The sequence below is a fragment of the Gopherus flavomarginatus genome, chromosome 1 (assembly GCF_025201925.1).
Source record: "Gopherus flavomarginatus isolate rGopFla2 chromosome 1, rGopFla2.mat.asm, whole genome shotgun sequence".
NCBI classification, from domain to species: domain Eukaryota; kingdom Metazoa; phylum Chordata; order Testudines; family Testudinidae; genus Gopherus; species Gopherus flavomarginatus.
In genome coordinates, this window is record NC_066617.1 from 110,953,162 (window position 1) to 110,977,087 (window position 23,926).

Below are 23,926 nucleotides of genomic sequence, written 5' to 3' on the forward strand. Positions count from 1 at the left end.
AAGTTTGAACATATTACAGGTTTTAAGATCTAAAGGCATTTTATTTACAAAAGCTTTCCAGTTTATTTTAAGGGCCAGATTTTCAGAGATGTGTGTGCACCTCTACACAATTGATTAGGGTAATTGTGGACCTGACCCTGCACCTATTAGTCAATGGCAAAATTCCTGTTGCAATCATGGCACAAAATCAGATCAGATGTGCAGCTGGTTATTTGTGAATGTAACAGTTTAAACTGCATGTATGTAAATGGTAATCCTGCTCCCATTCTTCTGAAAATCTGCTTCTTCCTAGATGAACAAATACGAGCCTCAAAAGTAGGAAGTAAAATAGTTGGTGGGAGTGTTTGGGGAAGAATGAAACTGACATCAGTTGTGGAAAAACAAAGTACTCCTTGAAAGGTCTAATGTGATTGTGCACAATATTTTGGAAAATTAATGCAGCCATTCCTTGCCTCTGACTTTCAAGGCGAGGATTTTAACTAGATGAACCTGCGTGTAAATATTTACTGTTTGTAAGGCACAGAGATCAAGGTGAAAAGCTGTATGATCATATGGTCTGAAGTATGTAAATCTACTGGTTAATATTGATGGCTGTGTTACTCTTGACATTCCAGAACTCTTCTGCAGCAGTTACAGAGACTCCAAGCCATGGTTGCTGGCAAAGTGTCCCGTTCCTGTAAAGCAGCCAGCACGCAGACAGGGACCTGTCTCATGGTGAGTGACTCAAAAGTTGGGGACCACAGGCAGCGGTTGCTAAAACCACTGTTCCCTGGCTCAGCTCATGTCTGTCTCCCAACTCCATTGGATAATGGTAGTCCAGGGATGAAAAAAGAGGTGGGAACAGCGGTCAGCTTTGTGCTAGCAGCTGGAAGCTTTGGGAAGTCATGAATAATAAGGCAGCCTGGGATATGTGGGGATTTTTGTTGCTGAAGGGTACTCTACCCATTCTGTTCAGCCCATTAGTCTGAAAGTCCAGAGGGTGGGAAGCGTCTCTCGTCAAGAATTAACAATGAAATGTGTCCTAAAGTTCTGAATTACTTTTGGGATTTCTGAGCCTTTTGCTGATAGATACCACCTTGCTGAAAAGAAGCATAATTTGTGGCCATCATAGCGTGCGATCTTCCTTTCTAAGAGACCACTTCTCTCTCCTAGACATACTGCCACAATCATGATCCTTGGGGTCATTCCCACTTGGTATAAAACTGGAGTAGGGGGGAGGAGCTGCTGGTGGAGTGTTCTCTGTGAAGACCCCTTTCCTTTGGAATGTACTCATGTCAGACCTGGGGCTGCAAGAACACAAAACTGTGGACTTTCCAGGCCCTCTACAAAGTCCATTTCTTTGAGCACGCATTGACAAGGGGTGTGAGGAGGGGATTACTGTCATCTGGCAGTGTGTGGTTTGCGGGAGGTAAACTGTCTCAAGGTGTTTCTTGATGAAGTGTCCAGGGGTGAGGGAAGAAGTGCTGATACATTGATTGATTTTTTGTTACCTGCTATAATCTTGCATATTTAAATGCATGTCAGAGGGCATCCAGAGCTATGAAATGAGAGCCCTTTAGATGCTTGGTTCTTTTCAATCCAAATAATAAATTAATTCATTAAAATAAAAATAACCCAGAGGCGGTAAATCTACTTGTTTAATACTCAGGGTAAAAGAACTGTGTTAGAAAGGCTTTACTTTTAAATTTAGCAACCAGATTCCCTTTATGGTGGTGCTATAGCTGGATGGAAACTGGTTTCTAGTTCGACATTGAGCCTTCAGGCTAGTATAGCTTATCTGTCACTTTTAAGTAAGATTGTATCCAAAAGCCAGCTTAGAAATGCCTGATACAGGTTAAGCAACATGAATCTTTAAATGCATGTCTGAATTTAGTCCAGTTAAATTGTGCTTCTAGCAGGGACAGATTAACCTTTTGTGGGCTCAGTGCGAAACATATTTGTGGGCCCCCATGGAGGCAATGGAGCATGGCATGGGGAGGTCAGTCCCTGGAGCGAGGAGCCAGCCAGAGGTCATGGAGTGTGGGCATGGCAGAGGTGGCTCTGCTCCGCGCAATGTGAGGGCACTATTTACAAACTGGCAGTTGTCAGATTCACAGTGGTCTGTCCGGCTCTGTGCTGCCAGCGTGCCCCTTCCCCTTGGGGGCAGGCCCATGCCACACCACACAGCCTCATCCCCTCCCAGCCCAACACCCCGCGATTCCTTATGGCCAGTGACCCCCAGACCCACTATGCCCAGTGCCCCCCCAGACCGACCCACAAATGCACAGTGCCCTGCACAAAACCGCCCCTGCCTACAGCCCCACCACAACTGCCCAGCACCCCCCACAGAGCCCCCACTCCCTAGTGCTCCAATACACACATCTTCCCCGCCCCCCTTCCTACCTCCTGGCCACACCCACCAGCCCTGCTGGGAGGTGACTATGTGTGCTGGGCTGAGCCAGCAGTGCAGCCAGGGCCAGTCCCAGAGCTGGGAATTGCTCCATCCCCTTGGGAGTAGCGCGATCAGCCAGGCCAGGACCTACCTTGGCCAGGCTCCCTCCAGACGCACTTGCCTGGAGGGACCCAGCAAAGCTCCCCACACTGTTTCTCCCCCCTACATACCTGGCTGAGACTGACCAGGCTTCTGCACCAGTCCCAGGCAGCTCAGCTCTGGGGAAACAGGTGGGGCCCCACAGGTGGTGGGAAGCAGAGACTGCTGGGAGTCAGAGGTGCCCCAGGGTCAGGCCAGGGGGCAGAGAGGAGCCCTTGGCCAGCTGGTGGGCAGGCCAAGAGAAGCAAATGGTGGGCAGGGGGAGCCAGTGGGGTCTCGGGGCACAGTGCAAGCGGAGCAGGCTGGGGCCCCTTCTGAGCATGGTCCGGCTCCATAGAGCCACTGGAGCCATTGTAAACCCAGCACTGGCTTCTAGCCTTTCCAACTTCCAAATAAAGTAGTTCAACAGAATAAAATGGCTGCAGATCTTTAAAATAGAATCTTGCATTTAAATTTGTCCTTTTAAATATTGAATTGTTATTGTCGATGCACCTTTGATTAGGGGCATCATATATATTAACCAAAAAGTAGCCTGGAATCAATATATATTTTTTAAAATTACAACAGTTGTGTGACTTGCCATTGCTTTAACCTTAATTCCCATGTATTTGTGTCCAAAGAGTGAGATCTCTTTTATTTTTGCTTTCTTCCTTGTCCAGGTGGTGGTGCTGTGCTTCGCAGGCATTTTTGGCAGCTTCTCTCAGAGTTACGGGCCCTATCCTTCTGCCACAAAGATGGTGCTGCCCAGCCAGCATTCCACACCAGAGTCATACACTGCCTCCATTGGTAAGCTAAGTCAGTGCTGCGGTTTGCCTGATGACTCACTCCCCCACAAGATCCCCTTTGCATTTTTATGTGAGTCCAGTGCATACCGCCTACTCTTCCCTTCCCAGTAGCTGTGTTCCCCACATTGTGGTTGTCATTTTTCTGGCTGAGGGCAGGATGGGAATTCTCCTTTGGAGCCTCTCAACATATCTTCTTGCACAACCTGGAAAAGGGCATTGCTGACATCCAGGAAATGTTCCTTTTCCCCCCACCTCTTTGAGGATGAGAACCATGGGCTCCCACTCACCAGGGCCACATCCAAAACAATAATAAATCCTGACCTCTAGTGGTTTTGAGGTGTTGGTGTTTTTGCATTATAGAAATGCAAGTGTATTGAGTGAGTTGAAAAAGTTCAATGGCTGAGTTACCCATGCTGTTGTTGAAACGCATCATGAAGGGATGGAGTCTGTTTCTCCCCAACCTACTTGATAGTTCCAGTCAGCCTTCTGTGTGTCAGCTGCAGGCATCAGACTCATAGCTCCCAAAAGATTCCAGGTGAGCTTGGCTTCAGTTCACTTCCAAGTGGCCAAGTATTCACATTGCCAAAAAACCTCCAACAAAACTGATATCAATTTGCCTTTCTGTTGTCGGTGTCAGAGGCCAAGGATTGAATGGGGCACCAGGATGGAAGTAGATGCTAGCTGTCTCCAATAACTATTACGTTAAAATAGAGCCTGTCACCATGATATCTGAGTGTTTACCCCAGAAGTCATCCCTCCAGTTCTGGCACAGTGGCTGGACTAGTGGGGAAGGACCCTTGCATGACCAGTGCTCATATTGCACTTGCTGTGGGCATACATGGCGGACTGTCAGCGCAGCATCTTTCCCTAGCTCCAAAATTTCTAGTTAATCTCCACGGGTAGCAAAATCCTGTGCAGTTAGATTTACTGTGTTTATATTTGTCCACTTTCAATTCCCCACGTGTCCAGTACCCTTATTTCTGGGCTCACTGTGTTTCTCATGTAGTTTCTGCCTCCCCTATTTGTACACAGTACGGTCAAGAAGTCTGCTAATTTACGAAGAGCCCCGCCAACTGGAGGAGCAGTACAGTTCAATCTCCTTTGTAGATCGCAGTGATGTCTGGGATAGGCGCATGGATGCCTCCAAACACACAGCACTATCTCTGGAATCTGTGCCGGGGGGACAGCAGGACAAAGTCACACATTTCACAATAGCCAATGAAACAAGGCTAGAGAAATCAGTGGTGCTGGGGCTGCAGCCGCACAGGTGAGTGCAGAGGAAGCAGGCCTAGGCATGAGTTATATGAAATTCCTTGTTGCATGTTTCCTGGATAATTATTTGTATTACTGTTGTGCACGGAGGCCCCCAATCTAGATCAGGGCCCCATTGTGCTAGGCATTGTATGAACACCTAGCGAGAGACAGTCCCTGTCCTGATGTGCTTACAGCTGAGATAGACAAGACTAAGAATGGGAAGGGAAACTGAGGCAAGGAGAAGTAAAGTGACTTGCCCCAAATCACACTGCAAGTCAGTAGTGGAGGCAAAATTAAAACCTTAGTCTCCTGACTCCCAATCCTATGTCCGATCCACTGGGCTATGTTTCCTATCCAAGACCATATGCTTGGAAAACCGGTAGTTATGGGGTTCCTGCTGAGCCTGGTGTGGGTCCCTTTGACTTATACTGTATTAGTTAGAGGATGGTAGTCTTCTCAAACAACAATAGCAGTATAGATGTCATTTAAGACTGTTACTGTGCCTGTATTAATAAGAGCTCCCTATAAAATGTTTCAGGGATGACACTGACACAAGACTTTGTGTAATCCACCCTGTCATGGTTCAGGGCATCTGCACCTATCTTCCCCCCTTGCTGGTTCACCAAGGGCATCCATCCTTAGGCTTCTGACTCCCCTCTCTTGGGTGAAGAACCATGCCTCTCTCCCTCCTGACTAGTGTATTTCCAGGCTGCACAGTTCTGTACATGCACTGTGAATTCCCTGGCAAAGTCAGACTGCCTAAGCAGGCCTGCTTTAACTTTTCTCCTCAGATGGTGAACAGCGTAATTACCACAGTTAAGTTACCGCACAGTTCTTTCTAAGCAAGCGCATTTATTCTTAAGGTACAAGCATGGTGGAGAAAACATATTAAAAACAATAAAAGAACCTATATTCATCCTAATAAGCTTACCAGAGGTCATCCCAACTCCAAGAAGAGTGAGTGAACAGTCCTTCAAACCCCATCCAGGGGTTTTCCTGTGGCTAACAAGTTCATAATTCCTTTTGCTCTCATGGACCTGAGAGTTACTCGTTTATGCCATTTGGGCATTTTGATCCTGGGAATAGACAATTTGTAAACCAAAGTCCCCTTCCCAGGGTGAAGCTTCAAAAGATCAGGTCTGGAGGTTGGTATTTGCATTTTTCCCCCCCACCTCCATCGAAGTATGTCCTAGGAACCCTACTTGACTAACAGTCCATTCTTGTCTTAGATCATTGTTTAAAAGAGTCCTTGGAAGCTCATAAGACTTCCCAGCATTTATGTTAGTCTTATCTCCTAGACAGCTTGCATACTATCCCACAATAACACACAAACATTTGCATTTTTGGTACAGTGAGCTCCTAAGATACTGAAACTTAATTCAGTAAGGTTTAACTTAATTCAGAAAGATTTTGCGGGAAATTGCCATATCTGTCAGACATCCATCTTTGTGTCTGATGTGCACGTACGTGTGTGTGTGTGTGTGTGTGTGTGTATATGTGCACGCATGTGTGTATATATACACACACACACAGCGTTATGCAAATAATAACTTCTTGGGATGGAAAATACCAGTAAAATATAAACCAGAGGGAGATGCATTGCCTACGTGCTGAAAGCTGAGGGGAAATACGCATCATCAAGCAATCTAAAAATATGCAGGCCATGGGGCATTGCCATTTGAATGGCAACATGAGGTTGTGAATTGCTGAGATTTCTGACTGGGCGGGTTATGAGGAGCTGGGTGCCTTTTGCACTCAAGATGGCTTTGTACCCTAGGCCATGTTAGTTTGCTGCAGGGCAGAGCTGGGAGGGTGGAGCATGTACTGCTAGAAGGGTCACCCTGAGAAACTTGCATGGAATTCCTTGTTAAATTCTTTCCTTTAAAATAATGTGAGATTTGGTGCTCCTGGAAAATGAGACTCTCTGGTTTGAAGAACTGATGTGTTATGTCTCTTCCCTTGCTGTACTACTTCATGCCCTGCCACCACCATGCTGCTCAAGGTGTGGATCTCTTCAACAGACCCTTTCGATTGTGCCAAATGGGTTTTTATTTGGATATGTTTCTTAAAGCACTAGGATGAGACACCCTGGCCCCGCCCCACCCTTATCCCAACATATCTGTTTTAGGGTGAAGAGCTGACTAATTCGATGCATTACCAAGTTCCAACCAGTGAGCTCCTGGTAAATAATAGGCATTGTAATAGCAGGAGCCAGTTTCAGTGGAGTGTGCACTTTTTGCATGACTCCATACAGGTATAACATTCCTTTTATTTTTCTCCTCACAGGGTCAGCTCAGAGCTGGAAGTGAATGAAACGCTGAAAATAATTGAAATTGATAGACGAGTCAATGCCACTTCTTAAAGAAGAGGCCTTTTCCCCCCTCATTATCCTCCCCTCTTTCCAACCCAAGGCCCACCCCTTCCTCCGGACTCATCACCATCAGGGAACCAAAGGGCAAAAGAGAGAGAGTCTGCTAACTTCTGATTTGGCTGAAGAGTCTGTGACTTGAGTCAGCAGCAGTTGTCCTCATTTTGTCCCTTCCTCCGGGCACACAAACCTGCTTCTGCTTTTACTGCTATCCCTGACTGGTAATACAAGGGAGGGTTTGAATCCTAAAGGCAGCTGGTGCCAACGGTGTACAGCTGGTTGGTTTGTGTATGTACCCTAATCAAGGGGCAGAGCCATCGAATGGAGGAGTGGGATCAATGTAACTCACGGGGGAACATTTGTGGTAGGTCACGTGGGAGAAGGAAGCTGAAAGATGCAGTGTGACACAGCTCAGGATTTGGCCACAGCTCCATGCCCATTACTCTTGGCACACTGGAGCTTTATGGGGAGAGAAAAGTGTTCACAGTTCCCATCCCTCCCACTGAGGGCAGAGAACACACACTAGTTCTATTGAGCCAACAGCACAGACAGGAGAGTCTGTTCAATGGCAGTATTGATTTTTATTTTTTTTTTATTTTGCTTCTCCCTGCTTGCGCTCTCTCTCTCTCTCTCTCTCTCTCTTCCCTTTTCCTGCCCCTTTATCACGTGTTGGGTGAAGTTTCCTTACTGTTGCCATCCTTATGAAGGATCCAGGCAAAGTTCAATCAGCCCATGTGCCTTCTCAGGCCTTGTCTACAATTGTACCAATTTAGCTAAATCAGTTTAGAAACTGATTGAGTTTAATCTGTGTGACTCCCTTGTTTGGAAATCTTTAAATAAGATTATGACTAGTATATTGTATCCATTTAGCTTAAGTTGATTCCTTACTGGCATAAACGAAATCAATACTAGGCTCTCTTAAACCAAAATAAAAGCGTCCACGTTAGGGGATTGCCTGGCTTTAATTAAATTAGTTTCTAAATCCATTTAGATACATCGGTGCAGTTTTTTGAGGTAGACAAGGCCTCAGATTGCTCTAGGTTCTTCTTCTTTTCCCCCAGCCTCCTGCTACTGTTGTAAATAGTATTTATTAGCTTTCCAAAATTTCACTCTGGTAGTCAGACTGGAGAGCCAAGCTCCCAAGACCATGCAGGTGTTCTTGGTGAACTTTGAAATCAAGATGGAAAAAATATGCATTTTTTTAAAATTAAACTTAGTTCCCTATAAAAGCAGCAAAGAGTCCTGTGGCACCTTATAGACTAACAGACGTTTTGGAGCATGAGCTTTCGTGGGTGAATACCCACTTTGTCAGCCACGAAAGCTCATACTCCAAAACGTCTGTTAGTCTATAAGGTGCCACAGGACTCTTTGCTGCTTTTACAGATCCAGACTAACATGGCTACCCCTCTGATACTTAGTTCCCTATAGTGATTATTAGAATGTAATGAGGCTTCCCTTCCTCCTCCCTTTTAGTAAAAGTAAATGGAATTAAAGCAACCACTTAGGAAAATATTTGTTGTATATTCCCAATTAGACGCAGTTCAAGTCAGTGCTGATGGTCTCCCTCTCTAGTTATTTATTATTACAAAACTATCTAGAAGACCAAACCAAGGTCAGGGCCCCATTGTGCGAGGCACTGTACACATACATGATGAGAGATTGTCCCTGTCCTGAAGCCGCTATCCTGGATAGACAAGGTAGAAAAAAGATGGGAGGGGGGAATAGATACACGGAGAGAAGAAATGCCTTGCCCAGGGTGTCACAGCTGGTCATTGATAGAGCCAGGAATAGAATCCAAGTCTCCTGCTTCTCAGTGCAGTACCCTATCCACTAGACTATACTGCTTCTAAAGCACCATGCTGATGCATTTAATGCACACTGCCTCGAGTGCAGTGATTTTCCCTCTCTCAATACCCAGATTATGCCTAGGCAGGGCTGCCCTTTCCACTCACAACTGTCCTTTCCGTGGTCCAGCCAGCCCACCAGTGATTGCTTCTGGATTTTATTTGGTTATTACAAAGGGCTGCTCAGAGTTCCCAGTGATGACTTTAGCCTAAAAACCTAAATAGGACAGAATAATATGGCTACTTTTGCAATTTACCAGGAAAACTTGATTAAAAAAATATTAAAATGTTTAAAAAAAAACAAACCCTCTCCTTTTTCACATAAATAAGGAGACCAAACTAGTGTAGCCTTGTGTTTTATACCATGTACAGTAGCTCTTTTCTCCAGGTATTCTATTTTATAAAATATTTTTAAAGAAAAATTGTATTTTTTTTTTTGTATTTTAGTGTAGCCTCTGCAGTGCTTCGTCCTTTCCTGTTTGGATTTTTCCTTTTTTAGTCTCCCTTCCTTTGTTCACTATCCCATCTGTTCACTAGGGGCCTGATCCAAAACCCAGTGAAGTTAATGGAAAGAATCCATTTGGCTTGAGTAGACTTTGGATCAGTCCCCACTGTACCATGATCAGAAACAACATTCAGATTGGCAAGAGTGGGACATGTGCCCCTATTCCATGAGCAGATAATGGAATTTGGTATGTACACCTCTTGTGTGCATCACTTTCTAGGTCGGGGTAGGCAACCTATGGCACACATGCCGAAGGTGGCACACGAGCTGATTTTCATTGGCACTCACACTGCCCAGGTCCTGGCCGCCGGTCCGGGGGGGGGGAATCTGCATTTTAATTTCATTTTAAATGAAGCTTCTTAAACATTTTAAAAAACCTTATTTACTTTACATACAATAATAGTTTAGTTATATATTATAGACATAGAAAGAGACCTTCTAAAAATGTTAAAATGTATTACTGGCATGTGAAACCTTAAATTAGAATGAATAAATGAAAACTCGGCACAGCACTTCTGAAAGGTTGCCGACCCCTGTTCAAGGTCAAACCCCATTCATCTGTCCAGGTGCCTTTAAAAAAAAAATTGGTGGCGATGAGAGAGAAATGCCATTGTGAGCATATTCACAGTCAATCTTTTCTTGTCAGTGTGGGTCAGTACCACCCCTAAGGCATATCCCCTTTTATTAAGGGTCAGTCACAACAGCCATGATAATTCTCTCAGGCTCTCTTGATTGCTCTAGTGCACACAGACAACCGTCACACAGCTCTCCCTTTGGGAACCCACATTATAATTGCACGATGGAAAGAGGAAGGAAAAGATGGGTGTGAGTGGGCAAGTGTCTGAACTGAGACACAAGTGATGTCAGCATTATTTTAACCACCTGAGGTCACTAAAGGGAAGGGGAAAATGTATGACCTGTTAGATTTACCATATTGGCTATCTCAGGGCATCCAAGTACAATCAGGTAGCCATGAGTCAGGGATTAGCAGATTCACAAAATACCTGGTTTACAGAGCATCCCCAGGTGCCCTTCACTTTGAGTGAAACTGGGGGGGCTCAGCGTTCCTACAAAACAGGCCCAAAATTTCTGTCTCTCTTGGGGATTATTTATATAGCTGTGTATGGAATGTGAATGTGGAGTAGGTGGAGGCTTAACTGTCTAATCTCTCGTGCCCATTACCCTACTTAATGCACGAGTGCATTCGCTCCCAGTAAAGAGACACTATTAACGTTACTAATTTAAAAAAAAATTGAATTCTGTCCCTGTGTTCCTTATAATAATTTACACTGTTAAAATAGAGAATTTCCCCAAATCATTGCTAATCACCATTAAAACCATTTGCTTTTTGCAATTCACTCAGCTTGGATACACCACACCATTTATGGGGGTTTTACATCTTCATTGATATGGGCTGCTGTCTGAGTCAGGCTACTGGATTAGATGGTCTGATCTATGTATGGATAATGTGGAGTACAGCAATTCCTGTGTTCCTATGACCATAAAAATAGCCTCTCTATAGCCCTAATATGTTTGATGCGTAAAAAGAAATTTTAGCTGTTTTTTGTGGCTCTCCTAAACTAGCACAACATTTAGGTTGAAGTCACTGCTGGGAAATATTATTCCTTTAAAATAAACTACTTCTATTGAACCTGACAGTGGCTATCTAATGCTAATGAAATGGGTTTCTTCTGTAAGGCCTGGTCTACACTGAGGGGAGGGGTTGATGTAAGATACGCAACTTCAGCTACAGCAATAGCATAGCTGAAGTCAACACATCTTATTTCGACTTACCTCCCGTCCTCGCGGCACGGGATCGATGGCCACGGCTTCCCCGTTGACTCTGCTGCTTCCTGTCACCCTGGTGGAGGTCCAGAGTCGACGGGAGCGCGTTCGGGGATCGATTTATCTCATCTAGATGAGATGCTAGATATCGATCGATCTGGCGGGTAGTGTGGACGTACCCTTTGCTCTTTTTCTAGCAATTGGTCACTTGTTTACTCTGGGGTGAAATTCATTCCTGGATGTAGGGTCAGCACAAGTCATGCACCACTTAAGTCCCAAGAAATCATCTAAGTCCCACTCTAGCAGTCCCAGGCCTAGGGACTTATGCAGTATATAGCCTTTGTGCTGGCCCTCTGCACAGATACCCTGAAAGCTGCCTACATGGAACCCCATTCCCAAACCCATGTTTTACCACACCAGTAAAACTTTGCTTGTCCCCTATAATCTTCGGACATTCCCCGAGCTGTCAGGCTTTGAGTCCAGGAAGTTAAGCTATGATGGAAAGTAGGGCATTATTTTTTTAATATAAATATATATTTATGGAAATCAGGCCCAGGCCATGTGACAGTTCTAATCATGTTAGTATGGAGGAGAGGAGGAAGAGAGAACTATAAATAGCATACCAACCTCTGTTACAGTTTCAGGTATGTTCACTATTTGTTCTGTGCAGACTAATATTTTAATACACTAAGGTTCATAGGCCAGATCTCAGCTGGCTGAGTTTCCATTTACATAGTTTACATGGAGTAGTTCTGACTTACACCATCTGAGGAGCTGGCTCCTGTCACTGGGCCGGGCTTCTCTCCAGCTCCAAAGTATGCGCTGCCATGCTCAGTCTCTTTAAAGACTTAATAAACCCAGGTAAAGAAACAGAAAAAAGAGGCTTAACTCAGTCCTTGCTTTCAGGTTCCAGTTCCACCCCTCTCAGGGATTTCTCACATGTTCCCAGTTCTGGCCAGTTTTGCTCCCTCTTGTGGGTGGCAGCCTCAGGGCTGTCTCCCTCAGCCACTGGCCCCCTTGCTCCAGGGGCCCCACCACTGGAGTTTGCTCCACTCTGATGTGACTTTACCTCCTCCAGGGCACAGCCTGCCTCAATCAATTCCCCCTCCAGCTGCCCAGTTAGCAGCCCTTTATAGGCCCAGGTGTAGCTCAGCCCTCTTTTAATTGGCTGGATTGGGCTCACTGATTCTGGTCCAGGGGAGCAGGGCTCAGTCTGTCCATAGGGACCAGCTACCCTGTGACACCCCATAGCTTTATCTGCATCAAAATATATTTTTAGACTAAAATTTAACTGTCTGCCTGTCCTCTCCACACCCCCCTCCCCTCCCCCAAAAAACCACCTATTAATAACTCACTTTCAGCAGTGGACATTGTCTAGACACAGTTACAGTGTAGGTCAAATGAATGAGTAATATTAATTACCACATCAAGAGGGATTGCCATAGAGTATTTGGGCTCTAGATTCTAGCTAGTGCCAACAGGCCATTGTACAACCCCCCAAATCACACCCCCCCCACAAGAACAGAAATATAGTTAGTATTTTTATGCTCTGTGACTAAAATATTTTATTCTCAAAGCACTAATTAGAAAGGGAATGTTTTGCATTTTGAAGGTGAAACAGTAGGTCGTTTGCTTTGGTGATTGGGAATAAAGCAGTATATTGTAGAGGTGCTTTGTTTAACTACTATATTGCTTCCATAACTCTGCAGCTTTGCACTGTAGCTGCCCTTACTGTTTATCAGTGTTAAGGCCAAATGACTGTTGGGGGTGTGGGGATAAACTGGCCACAGAGAAGTGCATTAGATATATCAATAAATGTGTACAGGTTCAGTCAGTGAGTCAATGTGCACAGCCAATAATCTTAAAACCCAGCAGATGCTCCATGGACATTCAGTCTTAGATTGTGGGTGAGATCCAGATTAACTGCCTTGCCTCAGTGGTAGATTGTACTTAGAGAGACCCTGGACATGAGACAGGAATTTGTTTTTCCATATGCATATCTCACACATCTTCCTTTCTTTATTAAGGCACAGATGTGGTTTTGCCTCCTATTTTCTAAGCCCGTGTTGCTTTGGATCTTGCAAGAAACTCCCATGAGACTGAAGGGGGGGCTGTATTTTGGTTTAGTTACTGCCACCAGTCTCTGCTATGATCTACAGCCCACTTCCAACCCATCCCTCAAAGAGAGTAAAATGTGAGGATATGGAGTAAGGGAAAGCTGCATTTCCAAAATTGCCTCAAAGGTTGTGAAGTAATTCTGAGATGGAGGGTCTCCAGCAGCAAAGAGAAAATTTCTTCACGCCAAGAAGGAAAATCTTTTGTATGGATCGACCCCCACTCCCACGCAAATCTTACCTTCTCTCCTTCCTTACCTTTTTAATTATGTAGCCCTGTGCATGGAGAATAATGGGGCTGACCTTTTCAGTGGATTCCACTTTCTCATGCAACATGGGTAAAATAAATCTGATCTTTTATTGTACATATAATGGGTTGAGAATAGGAAAGAAAAGAGGAGCAGAAGTGGGTGAGTCACAATCAGACTTCTGTTTTAAAATATCTGTTTGTATCAGCCCATAGCTGATTCTGGTACAGTGATGCCAAAGTAATGGAATCCCATCTTCGATTGATATAGTTAACAATACCATGTGTATTGAGTGATTTTAAAGACACTTGCAGGAGTTTTCTTAAAATACTAAGCCACTCTAAATAAAGGCTTTCATTCATTTATACTTCATCATTTATGCGTTTATCTGAGCAGCTGGCAGACATTCCACTTGGTTCAATAGAACGTTCTATCTGGATCCCAGTGCAAATGAGATTAGCAGTGGTATTACCTATCTGAAAGCTGTCCTGTTACATTCTGTAAGTGTTATCTCTTACTGTATATGAAGATGTATGTCAGTAGAGCCTGGACTGAACACCAAACCTGATGCAGACAGCTCTGGATAAGTACAGGGAAACGTACCTGGCTTTACCCTAATTAGCCTTTGGGTGTCACTTTTTTGTTTCATGAAATTACAGCTTCAGCCCCTTTTTTTTTAGGGCAGTAAATTAGAAGGCCATAAGACGTGAAGTCTGGGAGTGACAGTTCAAGGAATACAATTAGTCTTCTGGTACAAGAGCTAAAGGATTCTCCTTTCCCATGAACACGTCCTCTTAACCACGTTAGGCTCAATAAAAAATGACTGCAAAGAATTTTCTTGGACATATAAATTCAAATTGCAGGTATATTCTAGTTCCCCTGTGTGTTCCAGAGAACAAATTATCTGGAGTCCTCTCCTCTAAAATGAAATGCTTCCCTGTGGAGGGCCAGAAATGATGTTTTGGGCCGTCCAAACCAATGTCATCTTGCAGGTTACATCCATGTATCATTTTGATTACACTCTTTCTCTCTCTGTGTGTGCGCAAATACAGATGACACACATTTGTGGTTTGTCCATATGCATATTCAGCACAACTATCCATTATGAAAAAGATGGCAGTTATTTGGGACCGTGCAAGAACAAAATCCACCAAACCATCTCAGTAAACTGTAACAGAGCCTCCTTTCACTTTGCTGACATCTATGTTCTTTTGCCAAATGTATGTTTAACCGTGCGTGTACGTGCTGGTTACTCTCTTTTTGTAATGACTTCTATACATTCACTGCTCATCTGGATACATTCCCACTTGGTTGTTCACACTGCAAACATGTCTCTTGGTGTAAAGAAATTGTTTTCTTGTAGAATTCAGCAAACTATTATTGGAATAAAACTAAATGCTTTTGTAGGATTATATATATGTAGTTAAGTAAAAACTAAAGTATGTTATGCCTTTTCATTCTTGCAAATAAATATTTTATGTAGAAAAAAAGCAAAAATAGCTCCTTTGTCTTCCTATTTATTTAAAATCTGGTCTCCTCTGTTATTTTGCAAGCACAAGACCATGTCTGACTTTTTTATTTATGTATTTTTATTTTTTTATTAACCTGATTATCTAAAATGTCACTGAACTGGAAGAAGTTTAAAAGCAGTAATATGTGTATATGTTTCACAGTAACTATCTGCCCCTTTCTCTTACCAAGATTGCTAAAACTGGAGAATTGCTTTTGTTAATCATAGTGGAGGTGGGATGGTAACATTTTTGTAATATTAATAGCACTTTATGGAATTATGTAACTTGGCTATGTTAATACAAAATTCATAGATGTATTTAAAGAAAGTCTACATTCTGGGAATATTGACTAACTGTCTTGACTTTGAGGATCAGATCTTCACCGTGTGTAAGTTGACAGAGCTCCATTGATGTGCCCTGATTTACAAGAGCTGATGATCTGCCCTTGAATATCCATTGCCTCTGGGATGAATGCTCCAAATCCAGGTTCATATTTTGGCTTTGACATATTCTGTGTTTGAGTGGGTGGATGGATCAGGAACTCGACTGCTTGATCTATGAGGTAGACTAAAGCATCCTCAAAAAAAAATCTAGATGACATTGCAGATAAAGGTCATGGGCACATGGGCAATGTATCTCTGGCCTTTCTCCTATTTCCAAGGGTCCTCTGCAGCTTGAAGTCTATTCTGACACACACATGTACCGGGGAAAAATGCACTTTTGTTCCTGTGGTGGTTTTCCATCACATTTTTAAAATGAAGGCTGCCATTTTGTTTTTAAAACGTTATTCTCGCCTGATTAAGGAACATTCTTTCCCTTTCAAAAGGCCTCAGGCGGGCAAGTAGCAGCATCCAGCCAGAAGCCTGGTACAAATCAATCAGTATTTCTCTCAGTGAGAGAGGATAACACTGTAATAGAATAAGTTTCCATTTCTCCTCTCCCAGCTGAGAGCCTTGCTATGGTGACATGGCGAATATATGGAGCTTAGAAATAGACATGCATCATTTAAATATGAAATTAACATTTCCAGGGGCTGTCTTGCTATTGATGTTATTTATATGACACTAGCTCTCAACTAGGATCAGGGCCCCACAGTGCTGAGTACTGTACATACACATGCTGTGTACCCAAAGAACTTACTGTTTAACTAGAGAAGACAGATAGAAGGTGGAAGAACGGAAGTTATAACCCTCATTGTACAGATGGGAAATGGTGACCAGATGTTCCGATTTTATAGAGACAGTCATGATATTTGAGGCTTTTTCTTATACAGAAGCCTATTTACCCCCACACACACACACACGTCCCGATTTTTCATGCTTGCTATCTGGTCATCCTAGAAACAGAATCAGAGACATAACTGGATTTTGTATGGCTCTGTTTTGGGACACCTTCTTGACACCTTAAGAGTCTGATTTTCAGGGGGCGGGAGCTTGTAGCTGTCCTGTCTGGCAACTAATATATCTAAACACTTCTGAAAATCTTGCCTAGAGAGATGAAATGACCTGCTCAAGGTCGTGCAGGCAGTCTGTGGCAAGAACTGGGAAAAGAACGAGGCCATCCTTCTTTGGGTTGGGTAGTCCACTGGATTGAGTGAAAAAGTAACGTTGCTTGATGTACATTTCTTTTCCCTCCAGTCTTAGATACCGTTCATATCTCATGGTACAGCAGAATAGCTCTTCTAGACTAAGCATCCATGGGGTGACAGCAGCTGCTCCCTTACCCCAGATTGTACCGTGCACAGGTGTACACTCCTAGTAGCATAGAAGCACTTAACTGAACAGCCTGGCTGCTACAGCCATGGATTGAAGACCTCTGTCAGAAGTGCCTTTAACCAAAGGGCATGAGAGCAGCTAAGGTGAGTGTAGGAATCCACCTGAAATTTGGGCTTATGCCTGCCTGACTGGCCACTGCATCTGAATTAAATATCTTGTGCCTTCCCTGTGCAGGGGGATATGCCATGTCCTTGTGGGAGTCCTAAGCATCCCACTCATTCTTCTCTGCTTTAACCACTGAGACCATGTTGCAACACCCATCCTTCCCCAACTGCCACCGTAGTCCTGGTTCTCTGACTAGAGGATATCAGATGCCAGAGCTATCAATCCAGGATACATTTTACAAGCCTGAAATTGAGCAGAAAAATCTTAATGGAAAATCATCAAGAGAGTGACCAATTACGGGCATTATCTTTCTGTCTTAAGTAGTTATAGCTGAGTTTTGCCCACTTGAAAAATAAGGGCTTGGGAATGAAAATGCAAGATGACTATTAACAATATTGAATTAAGCAACAATGGTCATCGTAGTTATGCCCCTTAGAGCAGCATGAGGTAAGTGGTAATGCATTCACTTTGTGATTACACCAGATAGCCATGTGGTAGAAGTAAATGCTGGGCCATGAGACTTTCATGTTCACACTTTGTCACCCTCCAGTACGCACTGTCTTTTGGAAAATCTGTTACTATTTTTGCTCAGGGCCAGATCCTGATACCTGCATTCACATTAACACTTTCGGCCATGTTTAGGGCCATGGACATCAGTGAGAGAGGCTATCGGAGTCTGCCCCTGACAGTTTGATGACATTATTTGACTGAGTATCTGCCCCTGTTATGGATACTGTACTCGCAATAGAGAAATGGAACCTTCACCAGCCACTGATTTTTCACAATGTATCTGAGTGCATTTTTCTAAACAAATGAAGAAACAATGGATGTTTAAAATTCATGTGTTGTGAACACATCTGCATCTCTGCCATGACTCTGTATTCAGAGAGGCAGTGTTTCCTACTGGATTGAGCACTGGACTGTGACTCTAGACTGGAGTTTGCTGCCAGCTCTGCCACTGACCTTCTGGGTGACCTTGAGATAAAGCCATGACATCTCTGTGCATCAGTTTCCCCATCTACAAAATGGTGGTGATGATGATAATGACCTCCTTTGCAAAGTTCTGAGCTCTACTGATGAAAAGCGCTATATACAAAGTCGGTATTATTAGAAATTATTGCACTTTAAAAGTCCACTTTATTTGTTAAGTATGCTCTTTGTTTATGTTTTGCATTCCTCTTAACAAGGACTTTGAAAACTAATGAAGTCAGTTTCACTCTGGTTATAGTCAGTTTTGTTCTCAGGTTCTTAGAGCTTTGTTTGGGCTTCAAATACTGCAGGGCGACATCAACTTGTTTAAAAAAAAGGTGTGTTAATTCAATTTTTTTAAGTTGCAAAATTTTTATTGATTTCAAGTTATATATACATTATTTTTTTACAAAATTGGAATTGTGTGTTCCTTTACAAGGAAAAAAGTCTCAGTTCTGGCTTTTATGTTTTATGTGGCTTTTTTTTTAAAGAGTTAAAAAAAAAAACACAAACAAAAAACCCCTTGAAGGATAACTTCAAATTTGTTGAGTTGCACCTCTTCCATTTTCTAAAGGCACTATTTAAAAATGTTCAGCAGCTGCTTAAATTTTTTTTCTCAGTGCATTTCTACCAACAAAATCAACAGTTTAGCAAAGAGACACATCATGACTATCCACTTGTCTGTCTAATGCAGCCATAACCAAAGCAGCTAAACAACTCTGTCTAATGGAGTACTGAACTGATGTTAGATCAGGTCAATATATATCAAACATTACTCTGAAGAAGTTGCTTGACCATAGAATGAGTTGTGTGCCTGAACCAAGCATGCAGAATGGAAACCTAAGCTAGCCCAGGTAAGTCTGTCCTAGGTTTAGGTTGGAGGAAGAAGCTGAGTGTAATTAGAACTCTTCAAAAATTACTCTACCTGGAGAATTAAAAGGATTTTCTGTCTGTCTCTTTTCCCCTCTGCCTCCCCTCCCCGGTTAAAATCTACCCCCATGCACAGAATCTATGCACAATTGAAGCCTTCAGAATAGGACTTCAATGACACTAAATAGTGCAAAGGCTTTTTCCTGGCCCTGTGTACAGGGATGAATGTAATCCTGTCTGAGCATTTCCTGTTTCATTCATGCCATCCAGCCAGCTCTTCAAGCCAGGCATTGCAGCCATGAGCCTACTGCCTAAAGGAGGACTTAACACCTGCTGAAGCCCATCAAGGCTCCCAAACCAGCCAGAGGAGTCACTGCAAAATGATGCAAGGTACTTCCTTTATCCCAAAGCCTGAGCCTCTGTATCACTGCCAACCTGTGAACTGTGATATCCGCTGTTGGAAGCCAGCACAAAACTCCCAGATGTTGTCAAAGCCTGGTAAGGTTCTATTCTTATGTACTGATCTCTTCCAGTTTAGTCTAGCCACAGGGAATAAAGTCTACATAGAAATCTATGAATAAATCTGATATTTTCAGGAAGTTTCTCCTGTTTCTTTAAAAATTGACATGTTTCCGGAGTAATTCCGGTGAGCAAGGCCTTACCATACTAGCCTTCAGATTCACTCCTTATTGCTACTATAAAGCAGAATGTATTGGAAGCTTATTTAGCACCATATGTTGCAAATTAGTCTCGCAAATTTCAGCAGCAATAGCAAAAATAGGTGATCCCATAATATAGTATAGACATGTAGTGATGGCAGGGCAATTCTTTCCCCTGACAATCTCAGCATATGGAAAGTGCAAGTCACCTCCCCTTTGTCCCTAACCTGCCCCAAGCCCTAGTACAGGGATTAATTCCCTGCAATGTCCTGCCCTGACCCCCTCCAATTATACCCATAGGATCGTTCGCTGTACTGTTCTGATTCCAAGCAACACGGTGGAGCATTGCAAGAGGAGTCTGGGGTAACTAGGCTCTATAGCATTATGGATTTGTAGAGAGTAACAAGCACACTGAATTTTACCCAGAAATGAAGTGCAAGGCAGTGGAGTGTGTGTGCGTGCACACGCTCTCTAGCCATAATAAGCTCTCACCAGTTTACCCTACTTACAAGGTGGGCAACCACGGTCAGCACTAACTGAAGCTTCTAAATGGCCTTTAAGGATCCCCTCAGCTCAAGTGCCTTGCAAAAGTCTCCACCACACAGTGTGATTTTTATACAGCAAGTGATCCTAAAGTATTCCCTTTGAATTTTTTTTTTTTTTAGAATAACAGGATTGCTCATCCTGTCCCTCTTTTCTTATGGATGTGTTTTTGTGGTGTGTGGGTAAGGATTTTGTTTGTTTGGGGTGTCATTGTTTTTTTTGTCACATTGCCTTAGTGTGGCTCTGGATTCTGGACACTGAAAACTAGGTGCTTGTTGGGTATATTCCTCTGGGATTTTGTCAAAGCCCCACCTTCAACCTTTACATTCTTAAATTAATATTATTGTCACTATTATACCAGGTGTTTAAACAGTCCCATGTTGTGACTTTTTCTTACACTGTGGCTGGCCAACAAAAGGGTGAGGCAGGGAACAAAGGGGGTGCGGTATTTCGTTTGTTAATAGGTTCTGTGATGGAGCCAGGTGTTTGCTTTAGTAGTGTACTAAAAACAGACTGCATGGGGAGGGGGAATTGGAAGAGATTAATGCATAAACAAACACTCCGAGAGGATTAGGGCAGCATCTGATTCTCTTGGCCACTTGACCTACCTCTCATGAAGACATTTTTAATGATTCTAGGAATAGATGAGACAAAGTTAAGGCAGGCAATTGTCATAAGCTGCATCGCCAATTAATTTTGTAGATGTAGCTAAAGAGGACTTGCTAGAAGTGTGTTTGACCCCTTTTTCCAAGGGTGCAATATATTATTTTAAGTGCTGTTTTTATTTCTGCGAGTGCAGGGACAACATGTTACTCTGCCACATGGGGATCTGAGTTCAGGGCTCAACCTCAGTCCCTTACTTTCTGGACTAGCACTGGGAATACTATACTGTACAGGGAGATGGACATGTCAGAAGAACCTCTTGGATCTCTCTGTGGCCAGTGCTGTGAGCAGCATTGGTTTATGTTGGAAGAACATGCAACAATTTTTGGTAAGAAGGAAGGACAAAAATGGAGTTTCCACAGGGCAGGGCATCTCCCCAGCTTAGCATGTACTCACTGCCAAGCCTGGTCTCCTTTTAAGAAGGTTTACTGTGCAAAGAGAAACAAATAAAATTTGCTTACCTTTTGTCCTAGTGTTTCATAGGGCTACCTTCCCCTCTTAGTCTAGCCTCTAGGGACCCACCACAGGCATTAGCTTTACTCTGCTCTGGCTCTGTTCCCCCAGGCACAGACTATTCCAATACTTCCTCCCTCTGACAGCTCTTTGTAACGCTAGGTGTAGCCTTGCCTGCTTTAATTGGTTCAAGTGGGCCCACTTGTTCTGACACGGGGCACTGACCCTGGTCTTCTGTCAGGGACCAGCTGGTCAGAGGTGCCTTTGTCTCCCAGAAGGGAAAAAAATACACACAACCACATGCCCACACCCAAAGTAATTGGGGGCAGGGATTTAGTGTACCTGAATCTTGAAACCCACCCTGATTGCCTGTCCACTTGCCTCTAAGGTCAGTCGTGTGTATCCTGTTGTCATTGTCCAAGTGCTTTTGCAAGGTACAGTGTTTTGGACCATTCCTCTTGAATAATATCATATTTGTTTATAAGAAAAGGAGACAGGCAATGAAGAGCAGATTATGAGGGGGGCATCTTGGAGGTACTCAAAGGTACCTGGCAGGTACAGTTGTTGAAGAATCAACATTGTGAAGAAACCAGACAGATTTATTACTATTTGTATAGTGTCCAAGAGAGTGCTAGATACTTCATAATACAAATTGAAAAACACGGTCCCTGTCTGAAGAATATGTAAGCTAAAGTTCCAATCCTGTGCACACTTATTCATGATGTGTACATTTATGCACATGAGCATTCTCATATGTCAGTGTTTACAAGACTGGGCCCAAATTTTAGATGGAAAAATACTGGGTGAGAGGTGAGGAAGGGTGAGGAGAACAGTAGTAAGCTTTTGCATTTGTCCAGGAGGCACATGCGGCTCTATATTTTATTTTAATGTGTAAGAATATATTAGTATTTTAAATCCATTTGTTGGGGGCTGGGAAGTCAAGGCTGCTCTTATCGCTTGAGGTTTCTTCAGTGGCTTATGGAAAACATGTTACTGAACTATGTGGAGTGATGGCTGATGTCTCTGGAATTGTCTGTTCTTTTTCACATATTTAATATGCAACCATGTAAGCCATATTTACTTACAGTGTCCATTCACTAATATTTTCTGTTTGTTTCCCCAACCAGGGTGGGTGCAAGGATGTTTCACGCCCTAGGCGAAACTTCCACCTTGCCCCTGCCCCCCAAGCCCTGTGACAGCTCCCCACCCTGCCCTAAGGCGCCCCCCTGGCAGCTCCCTACCCCCCCTCTGCCCTGAGACACCCACCCCTGTGGCAGCTCCCCCCCCGCCCTGAGGTGTCCCCCCCAGCAGCTCCCCACCCCAGCTCACCTCTGCTCTCCCTCCTCCCCAAGCATGCCATCGCCGCTCCACTTTTCCTGCCTCCCAGCCTTGTGGCGCCAGAGAGGGAGAGAAGCAGAGCAGGGCTGCTTGCTCAGGGGAGGAGGCAGAGCAGAGATGATCTGGGAGTGGTTTCCCTGTGTGCTGTGCCCCCCCTTACTTGCTGCAGGTGGCCCTCCCTGCGCCCCCCTGCCACAGGTCCCTCAGCCTAAATGCCGACAATGACCAGGGTGGCCGAAGATCTGGCCTGTGGTCACCGTCAAAGAACCTGAAATGCCATCCCCCAAATGCTAGCACCTAGGCTGCCTAATGGGTTGCACGGGCCCTGTCCCCAACTATGTTTCCTTTAGTCGTGAAAATGCCTATTAACTGCTTCCTCCTACATATCTGTTCAGATTTCCTTTCCTTTCCCCCACCTTGGTAAAATTTCACTGGATCCCTCATTAGTGCTGTGCATTAATAGCTCCTGTCTACCTCCCTTTCCAGCTCTCCCATCCCTGCATCCTAGGGTCACCACCAGGACAATTGCTCACTGGTTTTAAATTTTTACAGATTAAAATCAGTTTAATCAAACCTGATTTCTGCTTTGATTGTAATGTCTTATAAAAAAAAAAGAGTCAAGATCCTGTGAAGAAATAAAAGTGAAAGCCTGGACATGTCTCTAGGAAGTTTAATGTAGCCCAAAACGTAAAGAAAAATCAGCCGTTCTCTGGAGAGCTTTTTCAGGAGAACATATTTAATTCATTGCTGATCCAGGCCTCCCCTGCCCTCACAACTCAAACACCTTGTAAGGGAGGAAGGCTGTTTTTAGGTATTGGTTTTTCATTTAAAATATGACACGGGTGCCAGTTCTCCCTCCGCCTTGTCTCTCCCACTGTAATGAGTGTGATTGATACGTGAGACCATTCCAGCAGGAAATGTGCCCAAAGCAACTGTCAGAAATCTCCTGGAGGAGTTGGGGCTGTGTGTGCGTATGCAGAGCTAGTTAAACAGCTGCTGTAGCCGTGACCCTCCCTTTTCCTCCCCCACATCTAAACACTCCACCAGGAACCTCCCTTCCCCACCTGCTTTCTCCCCCCATCATCGTCCTATAATCTTCAGAGGGGACCCTAACTCCCAAATATCTCCCCCTCCCTTTCCAAACACTCCAGAGCTCCCCCTCCCATTTACCCCTCTTCCCTCACTGGCTCCTGAAAAAATACCCCCTCCCTTCCTCCCTCCCTCCCTGTAATATTGTCCTGACGCCTCCCGGGCCCATTCGCCTCAGCCCTAGTGCAAAGAAGCGCCTTGCGGCTCCCGAGCCGCGACCCCCACCCGCTCCCGGGCCCCTGGCCCGGCTGGAGGCGATGCTGCTGCTCCCGTCCTAGGAGGGAGCGGCAGGAGCACCAGCAGGAGGAGGCGGGCGCTGATTGGCCCGAGAGGAGGGGGAGGCAGAGAGTTTCCCACAATGCCCCGCTGCGGTGCAGCCGCCGATGGATGCTGCGGGAAGGTGGTGCCATTTGCAGCCTCCTCCGCGAGCGGCTCCAGCTGCAGCAGCCGCCCCGTCCCTGTCCCTGTCCCCCCACCTCAGCGGCTGCAGCCGCCGCCGGCCCCGCGCCTGCTCCCTG

At 44.4% G+C, this 23,926-nt stretch overlaps 1 protein-coding gene across 3 annotated transcripts in view; it reads left to right on the top strand.

Moving 5' to 3' along the window:
* The window catches only part of CREB3L2 (cAMP responsive element binding protein 3 like 2), a 129,058-nt gene extending 114,167 nt beyond the window's left edge, over positions 1-14,891 (top strand). For all 3 annotated transcript variants that reach the window (XM_050918748.1, XM_050918751.1, XM_050918752.1), the window contains exons 9-12: positions 615-714; positions 3,190-3,316; positions 4,348-4,582; positions 6,856-14,891. In XM_050918748.1, the coding sequence (XP_050774705.1) occupies positions 615-714; positions 3,190-3,316; positions 4,348-4,582; positions 6,856-6,931 (538 nt within the window). In that variant the 3' untranslated portion in view covers positions 6,932-14,891. The remainder of the gene's footprint in view (positions 1-614; positions 715-3,189; positions 3,317-4,347; positions 4,583-6,855) is intronic.
* The last annotated feature ends 9,035 nt before the right edge of the window (positions 14,892-23,926 follow it).